General features: G+C 38.0%; 1 protein-coding gene across 6 annotated transcripts in view; it reads left to right on the forward strand.

Annotated features, from left to right (window-relative positions):
* Nucleotides 1–24,048, forward strand: part of ULK4 (unc-51 like kinase 4) — a 591,708-nt gene that overhangs the window by 257,014 nt on the left and 310,646 nt on the right. For all 6 annotated transcript variants that reach the window (XM_072793220.1, XM_072793224.1, XM_072793223.1 and 3 more), the window contains one exon: nt 11,177–11,269. In XM_072793220.1, coding sequence (XP_072649321.1) covers nt 11,177–11,269 — 93 coding nt within the window. The remainder of the gene's footprint in view (nt 1–11,176; nt 11,270–24,048) is intronic.

Here is a 24,048-nt window from a genome sequence, read left to right on the forward strand (position 1 = left end):
GTGCATTTTTTTAGACCTAATGCTGTTGTACACTTAATAGAGTATACAGTATAGTGCAAATTAACTTTTATATATGAGCTGGAAAACCAAAAAGTTCATTTGACCTGTTCTTATTGCCACATTTGCTTTACCCTGGTGGTCTGGAATGGAACTCAAAAACTTTAATGGAATTAAAGTTGAAAAACGTATGCCAGATATCACTATTAAAGGAAATTTTACAAATGCTGGATTGCATTGCACTGGTGCCTGCCTGATCATGGCTTCCTTCAGGGCCTGGGCTGCAGGTTTTAGGAGTGACAGTTTCGCCAAATGCTCCCCTCAGTTTGTTCAACTTCTCCAGATCACTGGTTCTCTTTAAAAAAAAAAAAATTAATTTCCACAATATGTAACAACCAGATCTTATTATGTTCCAAAGCGCTCATCGTCGGTTTAAGAAGGTTCATTTTATGAAGTGTGTGGCCAGTGTGTATCAGCCCTCCTCCTGGCAGAGGGGACTTGTCTTGACTGATTAGCGCTTGGAACTTGATCTGTGATGGCTCAGTTTATAGAGCCAGACCCTTGTTTCTTTTCATGTCTACACTGCTGCAGTTGGTTTCAGGGAGACTCCTGATAACGAATATATACTATAAGAATACTTCTGATACCCAAAGCAAGAAAGTGGTTATCTCTATGGAACAAAATTTAAAACTTTGTTATGTGGAGCTTTCTCAGTGAGAAACTATCAGTAAATGTATTTTTGGTTCCATTTATTATCTCTGAGTGTGTATGTTTGTACTAATATGGGTAAATATAAGATTAGAACCTTCTCTCTGAGATTAATTCATGCTTTCAGAGCCATCTTACACTTCTAAACTATATGTAATTATATGCATCTTTCTGATAAGAAAATGCCTAAAAATAGATTTTCTTTTTTTTGTGAAAATGTAATTTTTGAGATGTACATTGGATATCTGCTAACAGCTTGTAGGGAAGCATTTCTCAGGACCTGAGAGGTGCCCCCATGGTAGGGACAGGATTTCCTTTAACAGGACTTTACAGTTTACTAATCACTGGTAACACCTATGCAAATTTGAAATAAAATTTCTTATTATCTGAAGTTTGCCCACTTTTGGAGGAGTTTGCAAAATGAAAAATGTTAAATCTATAATCCAGTGCTTTTGTTTTACTTATTTGAGATGGAATAAATAATATGTAGTCCCTGTAATATATATCTTTACCTTTTCCAGTGATGAGGAATTACAGAGGAAAATACAAATGAAACCACATGCAGTTGAAAAATAGAAGTATATGTTTTCCAATCTGTAGAATGGGGACAATAGTATATAATTCAGAAGATACTTGTGGGCAATTAAATGGGATACCACTTGTAAAATAGTATAGTGCATAGGGCATGGCACACTCTTCATAGTAGTAACACTGCTACTATTATTTTTAGGTACATTATTTTCTATTAACCTTTAAAAGGAAGATTGTAATTGTACAAAAGTAGTAGTAATAGTACATCGGAGGTATGAAGTGGCTGTTAAAATAGATATTGCTGATTGTGCCTACCTGGTATATATAGTAAGGGCTCAGTAAATGTTCATAAAACTTAAAAATGAAATCTACCTAATGCATTCATTTAACTTTGATTCTAGAAAACTAGAAATCTTGGCAAGGAGTTTAGTCTTTGGTGATAACTCTTGGTGATTATAAGTTTAGAAATGTTAATCATAAAAAATTCATGTTCTTCTCTGAGTAGGTAAATATATGGTTTAAGAATTATGAGAAATCTTGCCGTTTGGACAATATGAATGGGCCTAGAGGATATTATGCTAAGTGAAATATGGCAGACAGAGAAAGACAAATACCATATGGTTTCACTTATATGTGAAATCTTAAAAAAATACCCAAACAATTAAACAAATGAAACAAAAACAGGCTGGTAGATACAGGAAATAAACTGTTGGTTACCCAAAGGGGGGTGGGGTGGGCAGACAAAATAGGTGAAGGGAGTTAAGAAATACAAACTTGCAGTTATAAAATAAATGAGTTATAGGGATGTCATGTACAGTTTACAGAATGCCAGCAGTGATATTGTAATAACTCTGTGGTGACAGGTAGTAATAATTAGACATCACAGGGATCATTTTGTAATGTATAAAAATACCGAATCTCCATGATGTATTCCTGAAACTAAGAAAATATTGTATGTCAGTTGTACTTTAATAAAAGAATTGTGAAGTTTCTGCAGTTTATAAGAGTGACATGACATTGGCTTTAGTTTGGCAAATATGCATATTAACATCCATACTTTTAATTTTGTTAAAGTTTTAATCTTTCTTTGACTTTAAGCAAGACTTTGGCTAAAGCTGAGAGGTTAGGCTTTTCATGCACATATATATAGTAGGCTTCTCAGTTTTCACTCAAAAGTGTTGTATTAGTTAAAACTATTTTATTTCCAAGTGGTAACACTCAAAACTAATCTGGAAAATAATTATGTGCTCACATTATGAGCTCTGCTGGCATTAAATATAGCTGGATTCAGGGGTGTGAGTGATGCGTACAGTCCTGTGTGTTTGTTGTGTCTTTCTCACCATCTCTGCTTTGCCTGCAGCTATGTGGCATTGTTCTCAGAGAGGCTCTTTTTATTTGGTGGTTAAATAGCTCCTGGGTGTTGATCCTAGGGAAAGAGTGGATGTCTTTTCTAAAAGCTTTAATGAAATTTTCAGGGAGGATAGTAATTTAATCTTGTTAAATACCATGTAATACCTGTGTTCCAGGTGCTTATCAGAACTGCTAGAGATATGAATGAAAACTCAGTTGTAAGAGTAAATATCTTACTAAATATTAGTTATGGGTCTCAGAGAAATAGAACCAATAAGATGGGGACACCTGGGTGGCTCAGAGGTTGAGTGTCTGCCTTTGGCTCAGGGCATGATCCTGGGGTCCTGGGATCAAATCCCACATCAGGCTCCCTGCAGGGAGTCTGCTTCTCACTATGTTTCTGCCTCTCTCTCTGTGTCTCTCATGAATAAATAAATAAAATCTTAAAAAAAAAAAAAGAACCAATAGGGTTATATATAGAGAGAAGGAGATTTACAATAAGGAAATTTGCTCACATGACTATGGAGGTTGAGAAGTCCTGAGATGGATGGTCAGCAAGCTGGAGACCCAGGAGTGCCGATGGGGTAGTTCTGGTTTGAGACTAGAGGCCTGAGAATCAGGACAGCTGATAGAGTACAGAGCAGTCTGAAAACTGACAGGCTGGAGACTCAAGAAGAGCTGGTATTTCCAGCCTGAAGCCAGCCAACGAACAGTGCCCCAGCTCAAGGCAGTAGGACAGAGAAATTCACTTTCACTTGGCCTTTTTGTTTTACTCAGGTCTTGAACGGCTTGGATGAGCCCACCCACCTTCGGAAGGGCAATCTGGTTTACTTAGTCTACTGACTCAAATGTTACCCTCATCCAGACCTAGAATAATGTTTGATCAAGTGTCGCTGTCTCTGCCCCTGTGGCCCTGTTAAGTTAGCACTTAAAATTAACCATAACCTCATCTATCATAAATATCATGGATGGATTGCTTTCTATATAAATTAATAAATTAATGTAAAAGAATTGTCACCTCTTCACAGTATACATGCTTTGCTTTCTGAAGAGATGAACTTTAGTTGTAAGTATTTGTTTAGTGCCTTTTCTATGTGGAGAATTATTACACCGTTGATAGGTGGTATTTCAGTTAGACTTTGAAATGTAGGTAGGGTTGCATAGAAAAGGAGTAGATCTTCTAGGCAAGAATGGGGTAAGCAAAGGTGTGGAAGGGGCAGACTAGTGAACAGTAAACAGGCCAAGTTATTTCCAGGGGATACCTGCATGTGATAGTTACGTGAAGTGAGCTGGGGAGAGAATGTTTTTTCTCCTTTTTTTAAATTTAAATTTAAATTTTATTTATTTTTTTGTTTTTTTCTCTTAACCAGCTTATTTGTTCACCGATCCTAATTGAGTACATCTTACTATATCCACATAGTTTTAGTTTCTGGGGATATAATAATGACCAAGATAGGCACAGCCCTTATGGAACATAAGGCTGTCTGGTAGAGCCAAATATTTCAGAAATTACTATTTTTTAACTGAAGAAGTCTGTAAGTCCTGTAAATAGAAAGGTTTAGTTAAGTATAAATTAAATATTGAAGCCAACTTCCTTCAACAGTGTGCCTGTGTAATGTTCATAAACCTGCCACAGAACACATGTTCTTTCTGAAATGTTCTGTGTGTTTACTATCCCTTGGCTTTTGAATTCCACAATTCACCCATTTAACTTTCTGAAGCTCAGTGTTTCTCAACATTTTATGATGTTGAGACACTATTTCCTATGGCTTATCCTAGTAACATCTCCCAGAACTCTTCTGATCACAGTTTTGAAATACTACTCAAGGGCTTTTCTGTTAAGATCAGGAACAAAAAGATGCTCACCATCAAAACTTTTATGTAACTTTGCATTTTGAGTATTAACAAATATAATAATTATAAGAATATTAAACTCTTAACTGTTCCATTAGATGCATATTGATGCATAATGAATTATCACACACTTAGTGGCTTAAATCAACATGTGCTTAGCTATGTAGGTTGGAAGTCTGACACAGTGTGACTGGGTTCTCTATTCAGGATCTCATGCCACTGAGGTCAGGTGTCTGCTGGTCTGAGTCCTTGCTTGAAGACTATGGGAGGAAGCTGCTTCTAGGCTCAGTCATGTTATTGGCAGAATCAGTTTCTTGTAGTCTGCATCAGTAAGGCTGAATTACCACACACCGACTGGCTTAAAACAACAGAAATTTATTCTTTGACAGTTCAGGAGGTCAGAAGTTCAAAGTCTTGGCAGTGTTGGTTCCTTTGGGAGGCTCTGAGGGAAAAACCATGCCTCTCTTCTGGCTTCTGATGACTGCCTGCATTCTTGGGTTTATAGCAGTGTCCACCCCAATCTCTGTCTTCACATGGCCTTCTCTCCTGTGTCTGCCTCGAATTTGCCTGTAAGGACATCTGTCGTTATGTTTAAGACCTACCCTAAATTATCCACATCTATAAAGCCTCTTCAAAATAAGGTCCCATTCACAGGTCTTGGGGGTTAGGACTTGGACATATATATCACTTGGGGCCATTATTCACCCCAGTACATAATTGTAGGTCCAAAGTTCCTGTTTCTGTGCCACCCTACATCCCATTAGGTGCCTACATATCTTTTCACGGGTCCCTCCATCTTTATATCAGACCTCCCTCATGCTTGCAACCTTTTTGAGTTCCTCTTCTGATACCAGCTTGAGAAAACTCTGCATGCTCAATTTGGTGGTGTTGGCACTTCGCAGTCTGCTTCTTGGGATTAGTATATACTTATAATGAAATCTTGGCTCTGTGGCACTTGGTGCACATGTTCTCACTTCTCCTCTCCTTGCCTCCTTCAGCTTCTCTTCCCTAAGGTAGTTGCAATACCACTAATATAACCAAGTTATCTGGATGATTCATGGGAAAAAGTTTTTTTCTGGAAGATAACCATATATACTCAGGAAATTGCTATGATTTCCTTCAGCAGAGAGACAAAATTTTCTTTGAAAGGTTCATACAGACGAGGCAATGTTTACTGGAACTTAAGTCCAGAGTGATTACATCAATTAAAATTGGCACCTCTCAAAAGTTAAATATCAAAGTCATTATCAATGAACTCGTAGTCTCGAAAGTAGTCTTCTCCTGACTGAATGTTTTTTTTTGGAGACTTGTTTCATAAAGTGAGGGCATTTCTCTTTCCGTATTTAACCATAAGTGGGAACTAGATCCTTCACTTGGGAAAGACACCATTGCTTTCTTGGGAAAGAGGAAATTTTAATATTCATACAAAAGTAAATGATGTCATTTATACTAGATTGTATGACTATGCCTACAAAGTTTAAAGCCCTCCTGCCTTCCCTCTTTCCTTCATTTGTTCCTTCTTTCTTTCAACAAATATATATTGAGTGATCTCCATGTGCCAGGCACTGAGGATTATATGGTGAGCAAGACTGGATCCCTGCCCCTCAGTGCAATTACATTCTAGTGGGTGAGACAAAGCAGTAAGCAGATAAATATGTAAGGTGGATTCAGTTAATTATAAAACGTAAAACAGTGTCAGGGGTTAGAGAATGGTAGTAAGAGGGACATGGAAGGGGTTGATACAGGTAAGATAGTCCAGAAAGGCTTTACGGGAGGTCGTAAGCCATGGAGAAAATCTCTATAGGAATTTGCCTTTGCTAGGCTGGAATTACTTTGCCAACATGTATTTTAGTTTTCATATTTTCTTTTAGCCTTGTGTGTTTTGAAAAGAGATCATGCTGATATAAATGTGCTTACAGTGTTTTTATGACAATATGGCATTTGGCATTTCTCTCCTGGGGAAAATGAGCATTGCCTTTCTTCTTTATAATTCTCTTGTGACCTGTGCAATCATCAGGGCCATAATGACTTCATAAATTATTAAGGCTTTGTTTTTTAGAATCTCAGAGATGGCTATGTTTTTGACAAATTAGAATTGTATTTTCTCTTAGAAATTGGAATTTGTAAGTGAATTCCATTAGTGGCAATACACCATAGAGATGTTTATCTGGCTTTGAAATAATATCCAGTAAAAGTCATGAGTTTGACTACCTGGCTTATATGTTGGTGGCTTAGAGGACATCCAGATGATTCTTTATTGCATCTTTGTACCCCTTAACCACAAATAGCCTATGTTAAAATAGACATGAACTTGGCATTCTCTGATGGAAATCAGGATAGACAGAGTATTTTGACTTTATCTTTTCCTTAGATAATTTTATTTTGCAGATAAATTTAAATCACAAATGTTTTTATATAGCAGAAGCATCATAATGTTTTACTTTGTTCCTTTTATTTGATCATTTTATGATTTGAGTGTCTATCTAAATTAGTACCTTTAAGTACAGATCACTCTTTCTTGTCCAATGTGTATCACTTTTCTGTTTTTTTAATTTATATGTATATTCCTGATCCCACAACACTTAATACTTATTGTGATTTTGTAAAGTAATTCAGCTTTTCATTTAGCTTTTCATTTAGGGATCTTCCTCATTATACTTCCCTCTAAAGTTCCTTGGGAGTTCTAGAATCCTTCTCTCCCTCCCCCCGACCCAAATTCTCAGAGCACACTCCATTGCGATGTAGAAATGTGCATTTGTGGCTAACTCCAAACAGAGTGGACCTCTTCAAGATATGGGCCTCTCCTTTCCCCCAGCAGAATAGATACTTCTTTCCACTTGGCCAGTTCTTTGCTCACTTCCCCAGAGTAGCTTCTCCCAGTAACGCAGAGTTATTTTGATAGCCTGTTTCCACTTCCTGCTAGTTTACCTAACTGGGCACCAGTTTCACTAGGCGCTTAGCAAGATAGGGAGGAGACCATCCCTTCGATTCCTGAATGTGTGGTTTTTAGAAGTTTTCTCTCATTTGGGATAGATGTGGATTGATTGACTACGAATGGTTTTTCCTGCCTGGGTTCTAGCTGTTTGGGACCTGGAAAAGACTCCTTATGTGGGAGGATTCTAGAAGGACAAGAGTGGTGGGGGGCGGGTTATGTTGTCCATGATCTCAGTCTGTATCCTGGCTCAGGGCACTTGGAATGTTCCTCTCCAGCCTCTGTCCATCAGAATGGACCAGTTCTTCCTCTGGTCACTCTCCTTCCAAACCTTTTCAGGAGTCTAGACTTATCACTGTTTTTTTTCCTGCCAAGTCACATTCAAAAGAGTGTGAGATCCAATTAGTATCAGCTCAGCTGCTTTATCTCTGTTCAGAAGACAAGCTTAATAAATCACAGCATTCTTCTGGCTAGTTCTCGCTGACCATTACAAACCTATCTTTGATGAAATGGAAGTATATTCAATATATTCAATATTAGTATTCTAAACATATCTATTATGAATCTTACCCTTTTTTTCAAGGGGGAGAAAAACATAATATTCTTTGGGAAAATCCTCATGCACAGGCTGGTACGGGCTTCATCTTTACATCCCATTTCAAGGTCGGATGATCTCATCCCACAACATTTGAATTTTAGGCAGTTAAGCTTTCATCCGTGTGTTCTTTTTAAATGTAGGTTCTACACATTCCTGTTAATTCTATGTTAAAATATTTTGTATTTTCTCAGTCTTATTGAGATTGTCTATTACATTCCTAACCAGTTGTCCATATTTTTTCTTGTTCTTGACACAAGAAAAGTACAGATTACATAGGAAGCTGTTTAAAATTCTTTTTTTTTTTTTTTTTTGAAGCTGTTTAAAATTCATGTAGGTTTGGGGTCCTTTCCTCTGTGATTTAGCTAAGTCTGGGAATGGAGACAAGGGGTGCCCAGCATCTAGAGTGTGTGTGTATGTGTGACTTGTTGGAAGCCTCCCATCCTCACTTGAATAGAAAGTCTCTGGCTGATAGTTTCTGAATACTGGTAGGCAGCAGAAGAGTGCATCTTTCTCCTATCCAACTCAATGCCTCAGGATGTGTGTCATGAAGAGTTAACTTAGCAAGTGTGGGATGTTTAAGCCCTACATTGTTACAAAGAGACTGGCCCTTAACCTTTTTCTGGGAGATAACTTCTGAGCCTTTGGAATATCCTGCCTGTTAAGAGAGTCTGTATACATGGGGCCTTGAGCCATGCTAGATACTTTATGCTAACAATGTGAATTTTGGTGGGGGCCTTGGGCCATGACATATCAGCTTGACCTCTGGAGGGGCTGGAGGCTCCACACAGACCCTTCCTGCCCATGTGCCTTACCCATAATGAAACTCTGGACACCGGTGCTCCAGGGAGCTTCCCTGGCTGGCAGTATTTACCTGTGTTGTCCACAGTGTTGCTTGGAGGGTAAGCTCTGTCCACATACCTCCGCTGGGAAAGGACAAATGACAGCTTGCTCCGAGTCCTGCCTGGACTCTGCCCTATGTGCCTTTCATATATGCTGATTTTCACTGTAACAAATCTTAATTGTTAGTGTAACAGCTTTTCTGTGAGTCTTTCTAGCAAACCACTAAATTGCCTTGGGTGCCCCAAACTTAGGATATGAGAGCTTTTTATTTTACAAGACTCTTATAGAAAGGAATAATGATATCTGTCTGATATGCTGAGTTGCTCATTTTTTAAAAAGAGTTCAAACTGGATGTTAAAATTTTATGACTACATTTTTATTACCTTTAAAGTTGTTTCCTTGTTTTTTTTTATTCATAAGGTAAAATGTATTGTTTTCCTAAATTTGATTTTTTTTCATTCCTAAAATTAGGCTTAGGTTGTATTGTATTTTTTAACATGACATTCTCTTTGACTCATTAACATTTATGATCTTGTATATGAATGATGGGTATTTTGACTTTTATCTTTGTCATAAGTAGGCAAAACTCTTAATTGCTAAAATTTAAAAATGTTTTATGAGAAACCTTTGTAAAATATGGTGCTTCCTGCCTTCTTAAACAGAGCACTCTACCCAATTTAACATTTTCTTGACTCACTACCCCCATTTTGAGCATTATGGTGTGTAATGGGCCCTGTGGTCCCATTGAGGTATGAACAGCTGCTGCTGCTCTGTTAAATGCTCCCCAGGCTTCTCTCTGTTTGGAGTTCTTGGGTTTGCTTCTTTTTTTTTTTCTTATGCCTTCAAGTCCCACTCTTTCTGTCATAGTCCCTCTCCTCCCTTTACTTGGCTCCTTTTTAATGGCTGTGGGATTAGAGGCTGCATAATTAAGCTTGTTATAGAATGATTTCCAAAATGGGAGTAAGTAGGCTCTGAGTAAGAGCCTGGGGCCCTATTCTCAAGATGAAAAGCATCCGCTTCATGTCATGGATTTTTAAATATACATTTTGGGTTTGGGGGGATATTTTACTCCCTTTTTAGTTGGTGATTGTTCTAGAGTTGAGTCATAAACTCAAATTCGTTTATCTGCTTGTGTGTCCATTTCTCTGTTTGTTCATTCCTTTGCCTGACAGTTGTTTCCTGAGCACCTCCATGGTGCTGTGTACTGGATAGCTGAACCTGAACAGGTTACAACATAGTCTGCCTCACAGATCACATGGGGGGTGCAGTCTGAACTGTGTTGTGGAAAGTTTTAATAATAAAGAACTTTTATTTATTTATTTTTATTCTTTCTGGGAATTTTCTTTTTTAAAAAAAGGATTTTATTTATTTATTAGAGAGAGAGAGAGCGAGAGAGTGAGCACGAGCACACAAGCAGGGGGAGAGGCAGAGGGCGAGGAAGAAGCAGGTTCCCTGTGGAACAGGGAGCCGGGTGCCGGCTGACCTGAGCCAAAGGCAGATGCTTAACCAATTGAGCCCCCAGGGGCCCCAGTGATTTTCGTTTCAGATTTTTAAGTTTTAATTAGAATAATACTGTGCAGAGAAGAGTTCATGGAGCAGGCCTGAGACTGCTCTCCTTAGAAAGGACTGCTTCCTGGGCTATCAGCTGGCCCTTGGCAGGCTGGCATCTTAGAACTTGGTGCCCAGAGTGTTTCCAGACTCCGTTTAACTGCTAAAGGGAGGTCAGGCTACCTGGGCTGTTGTGTAGACAGCAGGGTTGATGCTGAATGCCTGCTTTCTTCCTGGGAGGGGTTTTGATTCCTGTTAGAGGTTGCTGGTGTGTCCAGCCCCAGTAAAAACCATGATCACTTGAGTCTCTCATAGGCAGAAACACCCCATGCATGCACTGCATTTTCATTGCTGGAGAAGATTGTGCTCTGTCTGACCTTGCTCGGGTGGAAGAGAGCCTAAGGAAGCCTGTCCACCCCTCCTCCTTCATGATTCATCTGTATCTGGTGGGGTAGCTCTCCTGAGTCTCCACCATGAGCACCTCTCTGAACTTGAGGGTGCTCTTGGGGACCCTGCCACAAATGCCTAATTTTAATTGGTCTCTTACTATGCGTGCAGCCCAATACCCATCTTTTCCTGGATTGTCTTATTGAATCTTCCCCAAAACAGACCTCTGTGAGGCAGGTCAGTGTCCTCACTGCCATTGTCGGGTGAAGCTCTTTGAAGTTTCAGGACATGAAGCATCCTGTGTGGGTCCTGTACCTTATACATTTATTTCAGTGTCTTTATGTTTGACCATATGGCATATTTCTTCTGTTGTTTGGAGGAAAGGTTCAGTGACAAACCTGTTATTTTTTAAAATCACTTTATCCTTGCAGGTATGAGCACATCCTCACGGAGCCTGACCCAGTACCAGCATATGCTCTGAAGCTGCTAGTTGCCATGACTGAACACAACCCAACTTTTACCAGGTAGTGTAACTCCAGGTTTCTTTTTCTTGTCTTTCATCTATAAAATGAGTTTCATATATTCTAAAAATGTTAAAGATGATGAGATCCTGGGAGACCAAGGTTTGAGTTACCGAAGCAGTTCATTTGTCAAGGTTGGTGACTTGTGCGATCTCATGTTGATGCAATTTTGGGTCTCTATTTGTATCTCTTACTGGACTTTTTGTACTGTGAGACTCATGATTGCTTCAGAATGGTAAAGTCTTTAAAGAGGAAAAAAAAAACCCTCACACACGTACTTTAAGAAATGTCAATTAGTGCTTCCTATTGTACTGAGCAGTTTATTAAATCTGTGTAATGTCTATAGACTTATTTTCTACCATTTTGTTAAGTTGACATAGTTTCATTTAGCAGAGGAGAGCTTTGGCCTCTATTGAAGTTACTATGTGTGATGATCCCAAATATCTTAGAACTAGTTCCTAGGATGCTGGCAATTGCTTTCAGGCAGGTGCAGGATAGTTTGTCAGAGAGAGAGCCCCAGGTCTACAGATGGGGCAAAGAGGAGGCCCTAGGAGAAAGCTAGTTTTAGTTGTTAGGTGATGTCTGAGAACCTTTGGGTTCAGATACCATCTGCAGGTGTAATGCACTTCTGTGGTTGGTCTTTAGGAAAGAACTAAGTCACACAGCCCCAAACCCCTTGTTTTTTCATCTGCTCTGCCACAGAAGGTCTTGCATAATGATGAGCCACCAGCAGTATTACTAGGGAGCAGGAAAGTCTGTTTGTAGATACTCTCTGAATTTAGCTGGGCCAGGGCACAGAGGTATGCCATGACTGAGGTACAGGGGTGCCAAGGTGCTCTTGGGCTTTGGGGCATCTGTAGTGCTGAGGCTGCTGTAGATTCCAGGCCTATTGCCTTCTGCTGTGAGTGGCCTCACTTATTTCTAGAGAGTGACATATAAATGCTACCCTGTACTCTCTGTGCCATGTTGCAAAAGAAATTGGGGACCATTTACCCTTCCTAGTTCTAAATCCTGTGTCTCTCTAGCCTTTTAAAAGTTTGACCAATGAGCTTTCTGCACTCATCACTCAATGGCACTGTTCTCTCTTCCTACAGAAGATATTTCATTCTAAAGAATGTATCTGTATTAGAAGTCAAATATAAAGTCATACAATTACTTCTTTCCTGGAATTTTGATACCAGATGCCAATACTGTATACTGATGATATCCTCTCATTAGATTGGGTAGATTGCATTTACTTTTTTAATGTTGACTCTTGATCAGTCATGTTCATGTTTTCTAGGCTCTTTCTTCTTCTTGCCAACTCTATGAAATTCATCTGAATTGCCTCATACTGAGGGGAAGAACCTAGTGAAATTGATGACCTATATATACAGTCTTTTTATTTTAAAAATGAATACACTTGGGAGACACTTTATTCTTTTTTAATGTTAACACGCAGAATTCAATAAACTAATTTTTTTATAAATATTTTATTTATTAGAGAAAGAGGGAAAACATGAGCACGGGGAGGGGCAGGAGGAGAAGCAGGTTCCCCGTTAAGCAGGATCCCTGGATCATGACCTGAACTGAAGGCAGACGCTTAACTGACTGAGCCACCCAGGCGCCCTTCAATGAACTAATTTTTAAAAATGTTTTTCCTTGCTTTAGTGTGACAAGTCACATCTGAATATATTGTATGTGTATTACAATCCAGCAGTAAAATCAAGTGGTCCTCCAGGCTTCCTCATTTCCCTCCCACACTGCCATACACAGGTCTCTGTCCCAGGGGTAATACTTGCTGTTGCTTTGGTGTGTGTCTCTTCTGAATCTTTTCTGGCTGTTTAAATTCAATATGCATATACAGAAATAAATGGCTTTGCTTTCTGGCTGTTGATTTTTTAAAAAATCGTATAGTATCACTATATTTTTCTGAAATTTGTCTTTTTATTTGTCAAAATTATTGGGAGATTTTTTTATATAAGTATTTATTCATACCTTTGGCAATATCTTTGCCAAAATGAGATTTCATTTTGCATTTACTATCTACTGATAACGTTGAACCTTTTAATATTTATTTACTATATTTAATTTAAAAAAAAAAAAAATTTTAAAAGGTGCACAACCTTCAATCTTCAGTTCTTCTTCAAAGTATCTCTTGTAGAGAAAAACTCCATATATATATATATGCAAAGATTTCTACTTAGGCGAATAGTTTTTAAAATGAGAAAAATAATTTTTGAATTATATAATACAGTGTAACAGTTTGAATGGGCAAGATAAATTTGAGTGCAAAGATATCCAAATAATTTTGTTAATTAAAACTACTTTTGACTCTCCAGCACCCATTTAAAAAGCACCTCTGCTGTATGTAAGGTCTCTTTCTGGATTCATTCTTCTGTTCTCTTTGTTTTCTTTTCCTATGAAAGAGGCAAACAGTCTTGACAGAGGCTCCAGGGATCAAGAACAAAGCATTAAAAGCCTACTGCTGTCTCCCCAACCTCTCCCCACCCCATACTTTAAATGGGAAAGTCCTAGGCCCAGAGGCTGTAGCAACCTATGAGTAGCTTGCAAAGTCTACTCACACGCCTTGGAGGAGGGATGAAGACGGAAAAGTTATATGTAATTAGACCTCAGAGTTTGTATTTATTTCTCTAGCTGGAGTTTAAAAAACAGTGTAACATTTTGGAATTGGCAATAGATTTCCTTGGAGGAAAAAATATAGATAGATAGATAGATAAACAGATACAGATATATCAAAAGATAGATACTGAGAAGTCTTATTCCTCCCTCTATCCATTCTATTTTTCCTTCACTTCCCCATGATCACAAATGGCTAACTACCTTTGTTTATGTAGTGCCCTACTATAAGCTAATGTGAATATGTACTTTTTCCAGTTCTCCCTTTTATGCCCAAGTAGCATATTATGTATGTTTTCCTGACCCTTGTTTTTCTCACTTAACCCCAACATTTGCTTCTGTAGCAATATATAGAGAGCTTATGTTTTACAGTTACAGAATCTTCCATTGTATGGATATACTATAATTTATCTAATTAGTGTCCAGTGGATAGACTTGAGTTCTAATCTTGTGATATTGCAAACAATGAATAATCTTCTGTATCATCTTGTATGTATGCTTGTACATCTTATGGGATGAATTCCTAAAAATGGATTTAGGTTTCAAAGGATAAATGCAGAGGATCCCTGGGTGGCGCAGCGGTTTGGCGCCTGCCTTTGGCCCAGGGCACGATCCTGGAGACCCAGGATCAAATCCTACGTCGGGCTCCCGGTGCATGGAGCCTGCTTCTCCCTCTGCCTGTGTCTCTGCCTCTCTCTCTCTCTCTCTGTGTGTGTGACTATCATAAATAAAGCAAAACAAAACAAAACAAAAAAAAACAAAGGATGAATGCATTTGAAAACTTTTTTTTAGATATGGCCAAATTTTCCAACATAGGGATTTTACCATCTTGCGTCTCCAAGAGACATGTTTGAGGATGCCTGTTTTCCTGCAGCTTTCCCATCAGAATTTGTCATTAAACTTTGGAATTTTTCCAGCATGATGAAATAGATTATTTCAGAGTAATTTTAATTCACATTTCTCTTATCATGAGTGAGGTTAACTAACTCATTTTATTGTTGGGGCATTTGTATTTTTTTCTGCTCACGCTCTTTGCCAACAGTTCCTTGGTCTTGGCAGTGCCACTCCTCAAACTGAATCACTTCCTACTTGGCTTTCCATTGAGCAAATAAACCATAGTCTGCTAATCCATTTTACTTTAAACAACTTTCCTATTTTTTTGCTGTCTTGAATGGTTTGGCAATAAGTTTTCCTTTGAATGTTCCTTGGTGAATCTGTACACGTCTTTTTTGGGCACCGATGCTGGAGTAGAAGTACTAGCTCATAGAGCTTGTGCTTGCCCAGATTGAGTAGATATTGCTGAGGAATTTTCCAGATTCATTGTACCAATTTGCATTCCTACTGGCATTGTTTGGTTGTCATATAAGCTTTAAAAATGTTTTTTTAAAGTCAGGTTTATTGAGGAATAATTTACATAGGCTACAACTTATTCATTTTAGGTATACAGTTTTCTGAGTTTTGAGAAGTGTGTATAATTGTGCAACCACCACCTCTATCAAGATAGAGAATTTTCATCACACCAAAATGTTCTCTCATGCCCCTTTGAATGTTAGCTTATACAGATTCTGTTTGCTTATATAGATTCTGTTTGCTTGGAGAAGGATATGACCAGATTGATTTTATATTTCATTTTAACTTTTAAAATTTATTTTTTAAGAGGTGCCTGGGTAGCTCAGTTGGCTAAGTGTGACTCTTGGTTTCAGCTCAGGTCATGATCTCAGGGTTATGAGAGTGAGAAGATTGTCTCTATTCTTCCCCTTCCCCTACATGCATGTGTGCTGACTTGCATGCTCCCTCTCAAATAAATCTTAAAAAAAAAGAAAAAAATATTTTTTAGGAGTTAATGAATAACATATTACAGATTTCAGTATTTGAAAGAGTATACAGAGAAAGGCATATTTTCACTCAAGGTGAAAGCCACTCTTACCTGTGTGTGTGTGTGTGGTTTTTCATAGAGTTGGTAGTATGCTGAATGCACCATTCTGCACTTCTTTTTAAAAATACATACAACAGCTTATTGGGATATAATTCACATACCATCTGTACTTCTTTTTAACAGATACATAAGAATTGCATTTTATAAATACTCCATATTTATTTAACAAGTTCCATTTTGGTGAACATTTATGTTTTTCTAAACTTCTGATATCATAAAACAAAGCTATGATTAATGACATAGGCCATTCATTGCATGTGTGAATATATATGTGTAGAATAAGTAATGAAAAGTAGAATTACTTAATCAAAGGGTACATAAACCAGTGATTTCCAAATTTATCTGTACATTAGTGTCATCAGGGGAATCCTTTAAAAAAATCTAAAGACTGGCCACATCCCAGGCAAACTTAATAAAAATCTCCAGGGCTAGACACAGGCATAGTAATGTTAACCCTCTCCAAGTAATTACAGTATGCAGACAAGCTTGGGAACTACTAGTCTAACATTTGTATTTTGAAAAATGTTGTTCAATGCCCCCAATCTAGGTTGTGCCAGCTTATTCTCCACCAGCAGTGTATGAGAATATCTATTTGTGCCAAACCTTTACCACATTAATGTGTATCTGTGTTTGAAATTTGCCATTGTGTAGGTGAATATTGCCTCTTTGTTACTAATTTCTAGTTTTATTGCTTTGTGATTAGATAATATTTTTGTTTTTGCTAATTTTTATTTGATTCTATGGTCTAACATGTCAGTTTTTGTGAATGTATTATATTTAGTTGCTTACTGTAACTAAAACAAAGTTAGCTCTAGCCCTAAGAAGAGTGTTACCTATACTTTACTTTGACCTGTGTCTTAGAATGGTAACTCATTAACCTAGGAGGTTGTCCCGTCACCTGGTAGCAGTGACTTTTAGGCAAAATGCTGATCTTAAGTGTATATCAAGAGTAGAATGCCTTAATTTTCATATACAGATTTCTAGTAATATAAAATAAATCATTTATTATAAATCTAACTTCTTAGCTTCATCTGCATCATGTTCTTTGAAATATAGTCAGTGTAGCTTGCATATATAATTAACCCTTAACAATGTAGGAGTTAGAGGCATGGTCAAAACTCTGCATAACTTTTGACTCCCCTAAAACTTAAGTACTAGAAGCCTAGTATTGACTGGAGGTCTTATTGATAACATAAATTTTCGATCAACACATATTTTGTATGTTATATGTATTATATACATACATAAAGTAAGCTAGAGAAAAGAAAATGTTAAGAAGGTTGTAAGGAGAAGAGATGACATTTATAGTATTGTACTATATTTATTTTTTTAAAAATCCTTGTATAAGTAGACCCAAGCAGTTCAAACCAGTGTTGTTCTAGGGTCATCTGCATTAAGAGTTTAGAGTACCAAATAATAACCACTGGAACATTAAATCATTCTATGCCAAGTGCAACATTGTTTCATTGTTTTTTCTTATTTTGTAGGATTCTTAGTGGTAAAGAAGTCTTCAAAAACTTAGAGTACAATTGAGAATTTATTGTTCCTTCAAATAAGGGACAAGAGCATGATCAAATCTGCATTGTATCTGACCAGGATTTTTTTTTTTTTTTTTTTTTTTTTTTTAAAGCACCACTGCCCTGGTAAATCTAGTTTCTTGGGTTTATAACAGAAAGGTAAATTGTTTCCCATGTTGTTCCAATTTTACTATCAGAAGGGATGTGTTAATTCCTCTGAGCTCTGCCCTTTTCTCTCTCAATTTTACAGTAGGTTGCACCAAACCGTTGCTCTTAGGGAGAACAGTAGTAACCAGAAGCTTGTTTTCATTAAGAGCTAATTAGCTTTCAGCAAATCTTCCTTAACAAACAAATTGAATTTTAACTTCTTGAGCTCTTTTGGAACAAAATTTACCTCTTATCTCGAATTGCAAAAGGTGGTTTCTATTGTGTATCTAAGAATTACCATTTTAGTTTGCTCAAAAAATGTTAGAGCTGTTTGTTTTATGACAAGATTCACAGAAATGCCTTTAGAAGAATAAAATTTTAGTGATCTCTTAAATGAAATTCATGGTGAATCCATGCTATAGCTTTCAGTGAAAAATACTCCTGCCTTTATAGTCACCATGCTTCAGCTGACTTCCCTCATTGGTTTTTGGTTCACTTATTCATCCATCCATCCATCCATCCATCCAATCAGCAACTACTGAATGATACAGAAATAAGGGACCCTAAGGTTATAGGAGACCCTAAGGGAATTTAACTCAAATAGTTGTATGATTTTGGCCAAGTTTCTTAACCTGTTTGTACCTAAGTTCCCTCATCTGGAAAATAGGGTTAATATTAGCATCCAGTCCACAGAAAATGCTATGCAAGTATTCCCCTTCTTCCTCCTCCCCCTTCCCCTTTCTCCTTTTCATATGATTAATGGAAGAACTAGTAAAAGAAGTACTCCTAGAGAAGGTATCCTCCTTGAGAGTAGAAAGAAATGTTTCATGACGCTGATCAAAACCAGAGCTCCAATGCCCTACGAAGAATTGGGGGAAAAAATTTTAATAACAGAAACAAATTGCATGCCTTTTGATTTATATTCCTCTTTTTTTGTTTTTTAGATTTCATTTATATGAAGAGAGAGAGAGTGCACTAGTAGGGCAGAGGGGAGGGACAGAGGAGAGGAAGAAGCAGGCTCCCCGCTGAGCAGGGAGCTCAATTCAGGATTCAGGGCCTGGGGCTCAATCCCAGGACTCCAGGATCATGACCTGAGCAGAAGGCAGACATTTAACTGACTGAGCCACCAAGATGCCCCTAATTTATATTAATAAATTAAATAAATATATTTTTTTGCCATATCTGATATATTTTAACTTAAATTTTATAGTTTGATAAAACTAAAAACCCCAATTATGAGAAATATCAGAGAGGTTTGAGAGGTTTCCCTGTAGTTAAAATAAGCCAGTTAGGTGTTTTGGCTCTTCTCAGTTAGCTGAATTTACCCAGCTAAATATTTCCTCTGATGAAATCTGTGAGTAAGATAACTATGTAATCAGTAACACTTTATTGTTAAAATGAGAATGAGTTGATTTCTCCAGAAATAATTGGCTGCTTCTCAAGTTGCCTATGGATATCAAAAAGCATCATCATGAGAAGCAAGTCAATCTGAGTCTTGGCAGCTCCCATTTCCATTCTAGGGTCACTCCTCTGTGGCTTTCCCATTTATTCTTTACTAGCACTCGCAGCATAAAACCCAGGGGTTTTGCAATAGGCACCGAGCCTTTGAGTGTCTATTTTTACCTTATCTTTCCTCCTTCGTGGACATAGCCCATTCCCCAGTGCTCCTAGCCACTTGTTGAAATTGGGTACATCTCTGCACTTCTTACAGAAGTATAGTCATTTCAGGGGATAGAGCAAATATAAAAGATTGAAAATACTGGGCAATTTTGAGTTTCCTCCTTTCATCAGCTCCTTAAACCAAAAACTTTATTTTCCTTTCTCTCCACCTCAATTTGGGATTAGAGTGCTGCACACTTGCGTAACACGCATATTGTTGGTCCTTAAATATTAGTTGAGAAGAATTTGGAAATTAAATGAAAATTACCCTAATGATCAACCTTGCTGGGATATTTTGTGTACTTCCACTGAGATGGTCCCTTTAACAGTTATAAGCATTGTTTTGCTCTTAGCACAGCATTTTACTTTTTTCAGGAAAATTCTTTTTCTTGAACCTCCAGTGGTTGGTAACTGTCTTTGAAAACTGTTAATAGAATAGCGCCTCACAATCAATCGAAGGCCATTTCTAGGTCAGAGTGGATGGTTTCAGTTTACTTTTTTGGTGTGACATTAACATTTAAGGAAAGCACTTAGAGTTTATTGTATACCTTTGCAAATAGTGCTTTCCTGATTGTGTATGGCAGAGGCCTACTCAATCTGAGAGGGAATTCAGTAAAGCTTTTGGTATTTTGCAAGATGTCCTTAGGTCTGTTGGAGAAAACTGGAGAAACAGGAGAAAACTGCCCTGGGAAAGATAGCTTGTTATACTCACAGATCCAAAGAGGAGGTGTGTACTGCACCAAAGGCAGCCCTGTGAAGAAGCAATAGGATTAGTCAAGAGGCAGGGGAAGTGACAGCAAAGTGTAGACAAGAGCCCTTATTGTAGTTTACGAATGAAGGAGGCAGGGAGCAAGTGTAGGCTTGACTAGTTTGAGTAATTTCACTGGATTGTGGGAGTGTAGGGGCTATCTCTGGTCACTTGGTACCTGGCCCCAGGGTGAATAGGGGCCAGCTCTGGTTCAGTACCTGGCCTTGGGGAACATCAGCTTGACCGGGAGTGGCCAAGGAGGCCATTGGGGTTATGGCTCTGGATTGGTTGATCTGCATAAGAAAGGAGAGCTTCAAGAAGAGTTGTTTGCTGTCTCTTGAGAATTAGTCAGCCCTGGGAAGGGCATTCCTTCCAGAATTGGCAAGACCTCAAGATGTGAAAAAAACAAAAATACAGAATAAAAAGGACATGATTAATACCCTGGGCTCAGGTCTTCGTTTTATACATGAGGAAACGAGGCCCCAGAGGGAATTTGTGTACTCCAAAGTTCAAGTCAATTTGAAGAAGATCAGATTTTGGATCAGACTTCCTGGTCCATTGTTCTTTGTACTATGCAGCAGAGCCACTTTTAAAAACAAACCCAAGTGAATATCACAGTGGACTTTGGAGTCTTATTTTTTTTTAAGTTTCATTGCATCACATTTATTGTAAGAGTGGTCCAGTACCTTAACACAGTCATCTTTATTGTCGTGTGGATCTATTAACAGCAAATGCATAATTCTCTGTTGTTTCCCTTCGCAATCATCACTAGGTGCTGGCACCATCTTTCTTTGATTTTTATCAATGTGGCAGCTCCTGGCACCATTCTGGTTAATAATATGATCCTGGTTCCTGGTTCAGTGGAACCTCTTCCTTCTCTTATCCTCCTAGGTTTGGGACACTCCTGTGCTGATGACTTTAAGCACATCAACGGAGTTGAAATCACTCTTTATTATGTTAATCATGCTATAATTCATCGCTGTATCTCCTATGTCGCAAATGTAGGTGTTTACATAAGCACTCATGGAGTAAGTATTAAATTAATTTTCTCATTCCACCCCTGCATTCTGATACTGATAGAGTTACAGAAGGGTATGAGCCTAAAACCTTAGGAACTGATTCAGGGCATTCTCTTTTCCTTAATGACGTGTGAGGAAAATCAACAGCAATTGAAATCTGTTTCGACATTGTGTTTTCAGAAAGGAAAAACTCTTAACAGGTTTTTTGCCTGCTACTGGTAGATGTATATATTTCTGCTTATTTTCTTCTATTATCTTGTTACTATCACAGAGCTTTTCCCTAAGTTCATGGTGAGCTGATAAACATTTCATTGCCTATCCTTACCATATGGTCTTCAGCTGGGTCCATTGAGATAGTTTGGCTCTCTCATCAGAAATAATCTTTGGGGGGGAGGGGGCAAGATGGCGGAGGAGTAGGGTCCCAGAGTCACCTGTCCTCATCAAATTACCTAGATAACTTTCAAATCATCCTGAAAACCAACGAATTCAGCCTGAGATTTAAGAGAGAACAGCTGCAATGCAACAGTGAGAAGAGTTTGCGCTGCTATCAAGTACAACTTGTTTTTGGCCACTCTTCACTGAGCAAAATGACTAGAAGGAAAAACTCACCTCAAAAGAAAGAATCAGAAACAGACCTCTCTCCCACAGAGTTACAAAATTTGGAGTACAATTCAATGTCAGAAAGCCAAATCAGAAGCACAATTATAAAGCTACTGGTGGCTCTAGAAAAAAGCATAAAGGATTCAAGAGACTTCATGACTCTAGAATTTAGATCTAATCAGGCAGAAATTAAAAAATCAATTAAATGAGATGCAATCCAAACTAGAGGTCCTAACAATGAGGGTTAATGAGGTAGAAAAAAGAGCAGGTGACACAGAAGACAAGTTGATGGCAAGGAAGGAAACTGAGGAAAAAAGAGAAAAACAAAAGATCATGAGGAGAGGTTAAGGGAAATAAATGACAGCCTCAGAAGGAAAAATCTACATTTAATTGGGGTTCCTGAGGGCGCCGAAAGGGACAGAGGTCCAGAATATGTATTTGAACAAATCATAGCTGAGAACTTCCCTAACATGGGAAGGGAAACAGGCATTCAGATCCAGGAGATAGAGAGGTTCCCCGCTAAAATCAATAAAAACTGTTCAACACTTCGACATTTAATAGTGAAACTTGCAAATTCCAAAGATAAAGAGAAGATCCTTAAAGCAGTAAGAAACAAGAAATCTCTAACTTTTATGGGGAGAAATAATAGATTAACAGCAGACCTCTCCACAGAGACCTGGCAGGCTAGAAAGGGTTGGGAGGATATATTTAGGGTCCTAAATGAGAAGAACATGAAGCCAATAATACATTATCCAGCAAGGCTCTCATTCAGAATAGAAGGAGAGATAAAGAGCTTCCAAGGTAGGCAAAAACGGAAAGAATATGTGACCACCAAGCCAGCTCTGCAAGAAATACTAAGGGGGATTCTGTAATAGAAAGACGAAGTCCAAGGGAACAATCCACAAAAACAGGGACTGAATAGGTGTCATGATGACACTAAATTCATATCTTTCAATAGTAACTCTGAACGTGAATGGGCTTAATGACCTCATCAAAAGGCGCAGGGTTTCAGACTAGATAAAAAAGCAAGACCCATCTATTTGCTGTCTAAAGAGACTCATTTTAGACATAAGGACATCTACAACCTGAAAATAAAAGGTCAGAGAACCATTTACCATTCAAATGGTCCTCAAAAGAAAGCAGGAGTAGCGATCCTTATATCAGATAAACTAAAGTTTATCCCGAAGACTGTAGTGAGAGATGAAGAGGGACACTATATCATACTTAAAGGATCTATCCAACAAGAAGACCTAACAATCCTCAATATTTATGCCCCGAATGTGGGAGCTGTCAAGTTTACCAATCAATTAATAACCAAAGTTAAGACATACTTAGATAATAATACACTTATACTTGGTGACTTGAATGCAGCACTTTCTACAATTGACAGGTATTCTAAGCACAACATCTCCAAAGAAACAAGAGCTTTAAGTGATACCCTGGACCAGATGGATTTCACAGATATTTACAGTACTTTACATCCAAATGCAACTGAATACACATTATTCTCAAGTGCACATGGAACTTTCTCCATAATAGACCACATACTGGGTCACAAATCAGGTCTTAACCGATACCAAAAGATTGGGATCCTCGGCTGCATATTTTCAGACCATAATGCTTTGAAATAAGAACTAAATTACAAGAAGAAATTTGGAAGGATTTCAAGCATGTGGAGGTTAAGGACCATCCTGCTAAAAGATGAAAGGGTCAACCAGGAAATTAAGGAAGAATTAAAAAGATTCATGGAAACTAATGAGAATGTAGATATAACCATTAAAAATCTTTGGGATACAGCAAAGGCAGTCCGGAGGGGGAAATACATCACAATACAAGCATCCATCCAAAAACTGGAAAGAACTCAAATACAAAAGTTAACCTTGCACCTCAAGGAGCTGGAGAAGAAACAGCAAATAGATCCTACACCCAGCAGAAGAAGAGAGTTAATAAAGATTCGAGCAGAACTCAATGAAATCGAGACCAGAAGAACTGTGGAACAGATAACAAAACCAGGAGTTTGTTCTTTGAAAGAATTAATAAGATAGATAAACCATTAGCCAGCCTTATTAAAAAGAAGAGAGAAAAGACTCAATAAAATCATGAAAGAGAAAGGAGAGATCACCACCAACACCAAGGAAATACAAACAATTTTAAAAACATACTATGAGCAGCTATACGCCAATAAATTAGGCAACCTAGAAGAAATGGACGCATTTCTGGAAAACCACAAACTACCAAAACTGGAACAGGAAGAAATAGAAAACCTGAACAGGCCAATAACCAGGGAGGAAATTGAAACAGTCATCAAAAACCTCTCAAGACACAAAATCCCAGGGCCAGCTGGCTTCCCAGGGGAATTCTATCAAACGATTAAGAAGAAACCATACCTATTCTACTAAAGCTGTTCCAAAAGATAGAAAGAGATGGAGTACTTCCAAACTCGTTCTATGAGGCCAGCATCACCTTAATTCCAAAACCAGACAAAGACCCCACCAAAAAGGAGAATTATAGACCAATATCCCTGATGAACATGGATG

This window comes from Canis lupus, chromosome 22, assembly GCF_048164855.1.
Source record: "Canis lupus baileyi chromosome 22, mCanLup2.hap1, whole genome shotgun sequence".
NCBI lineage: Eukaryota > Metazoa > Chordata > Mammalia > Carnivora > Canidae > Canis > Canis lupus.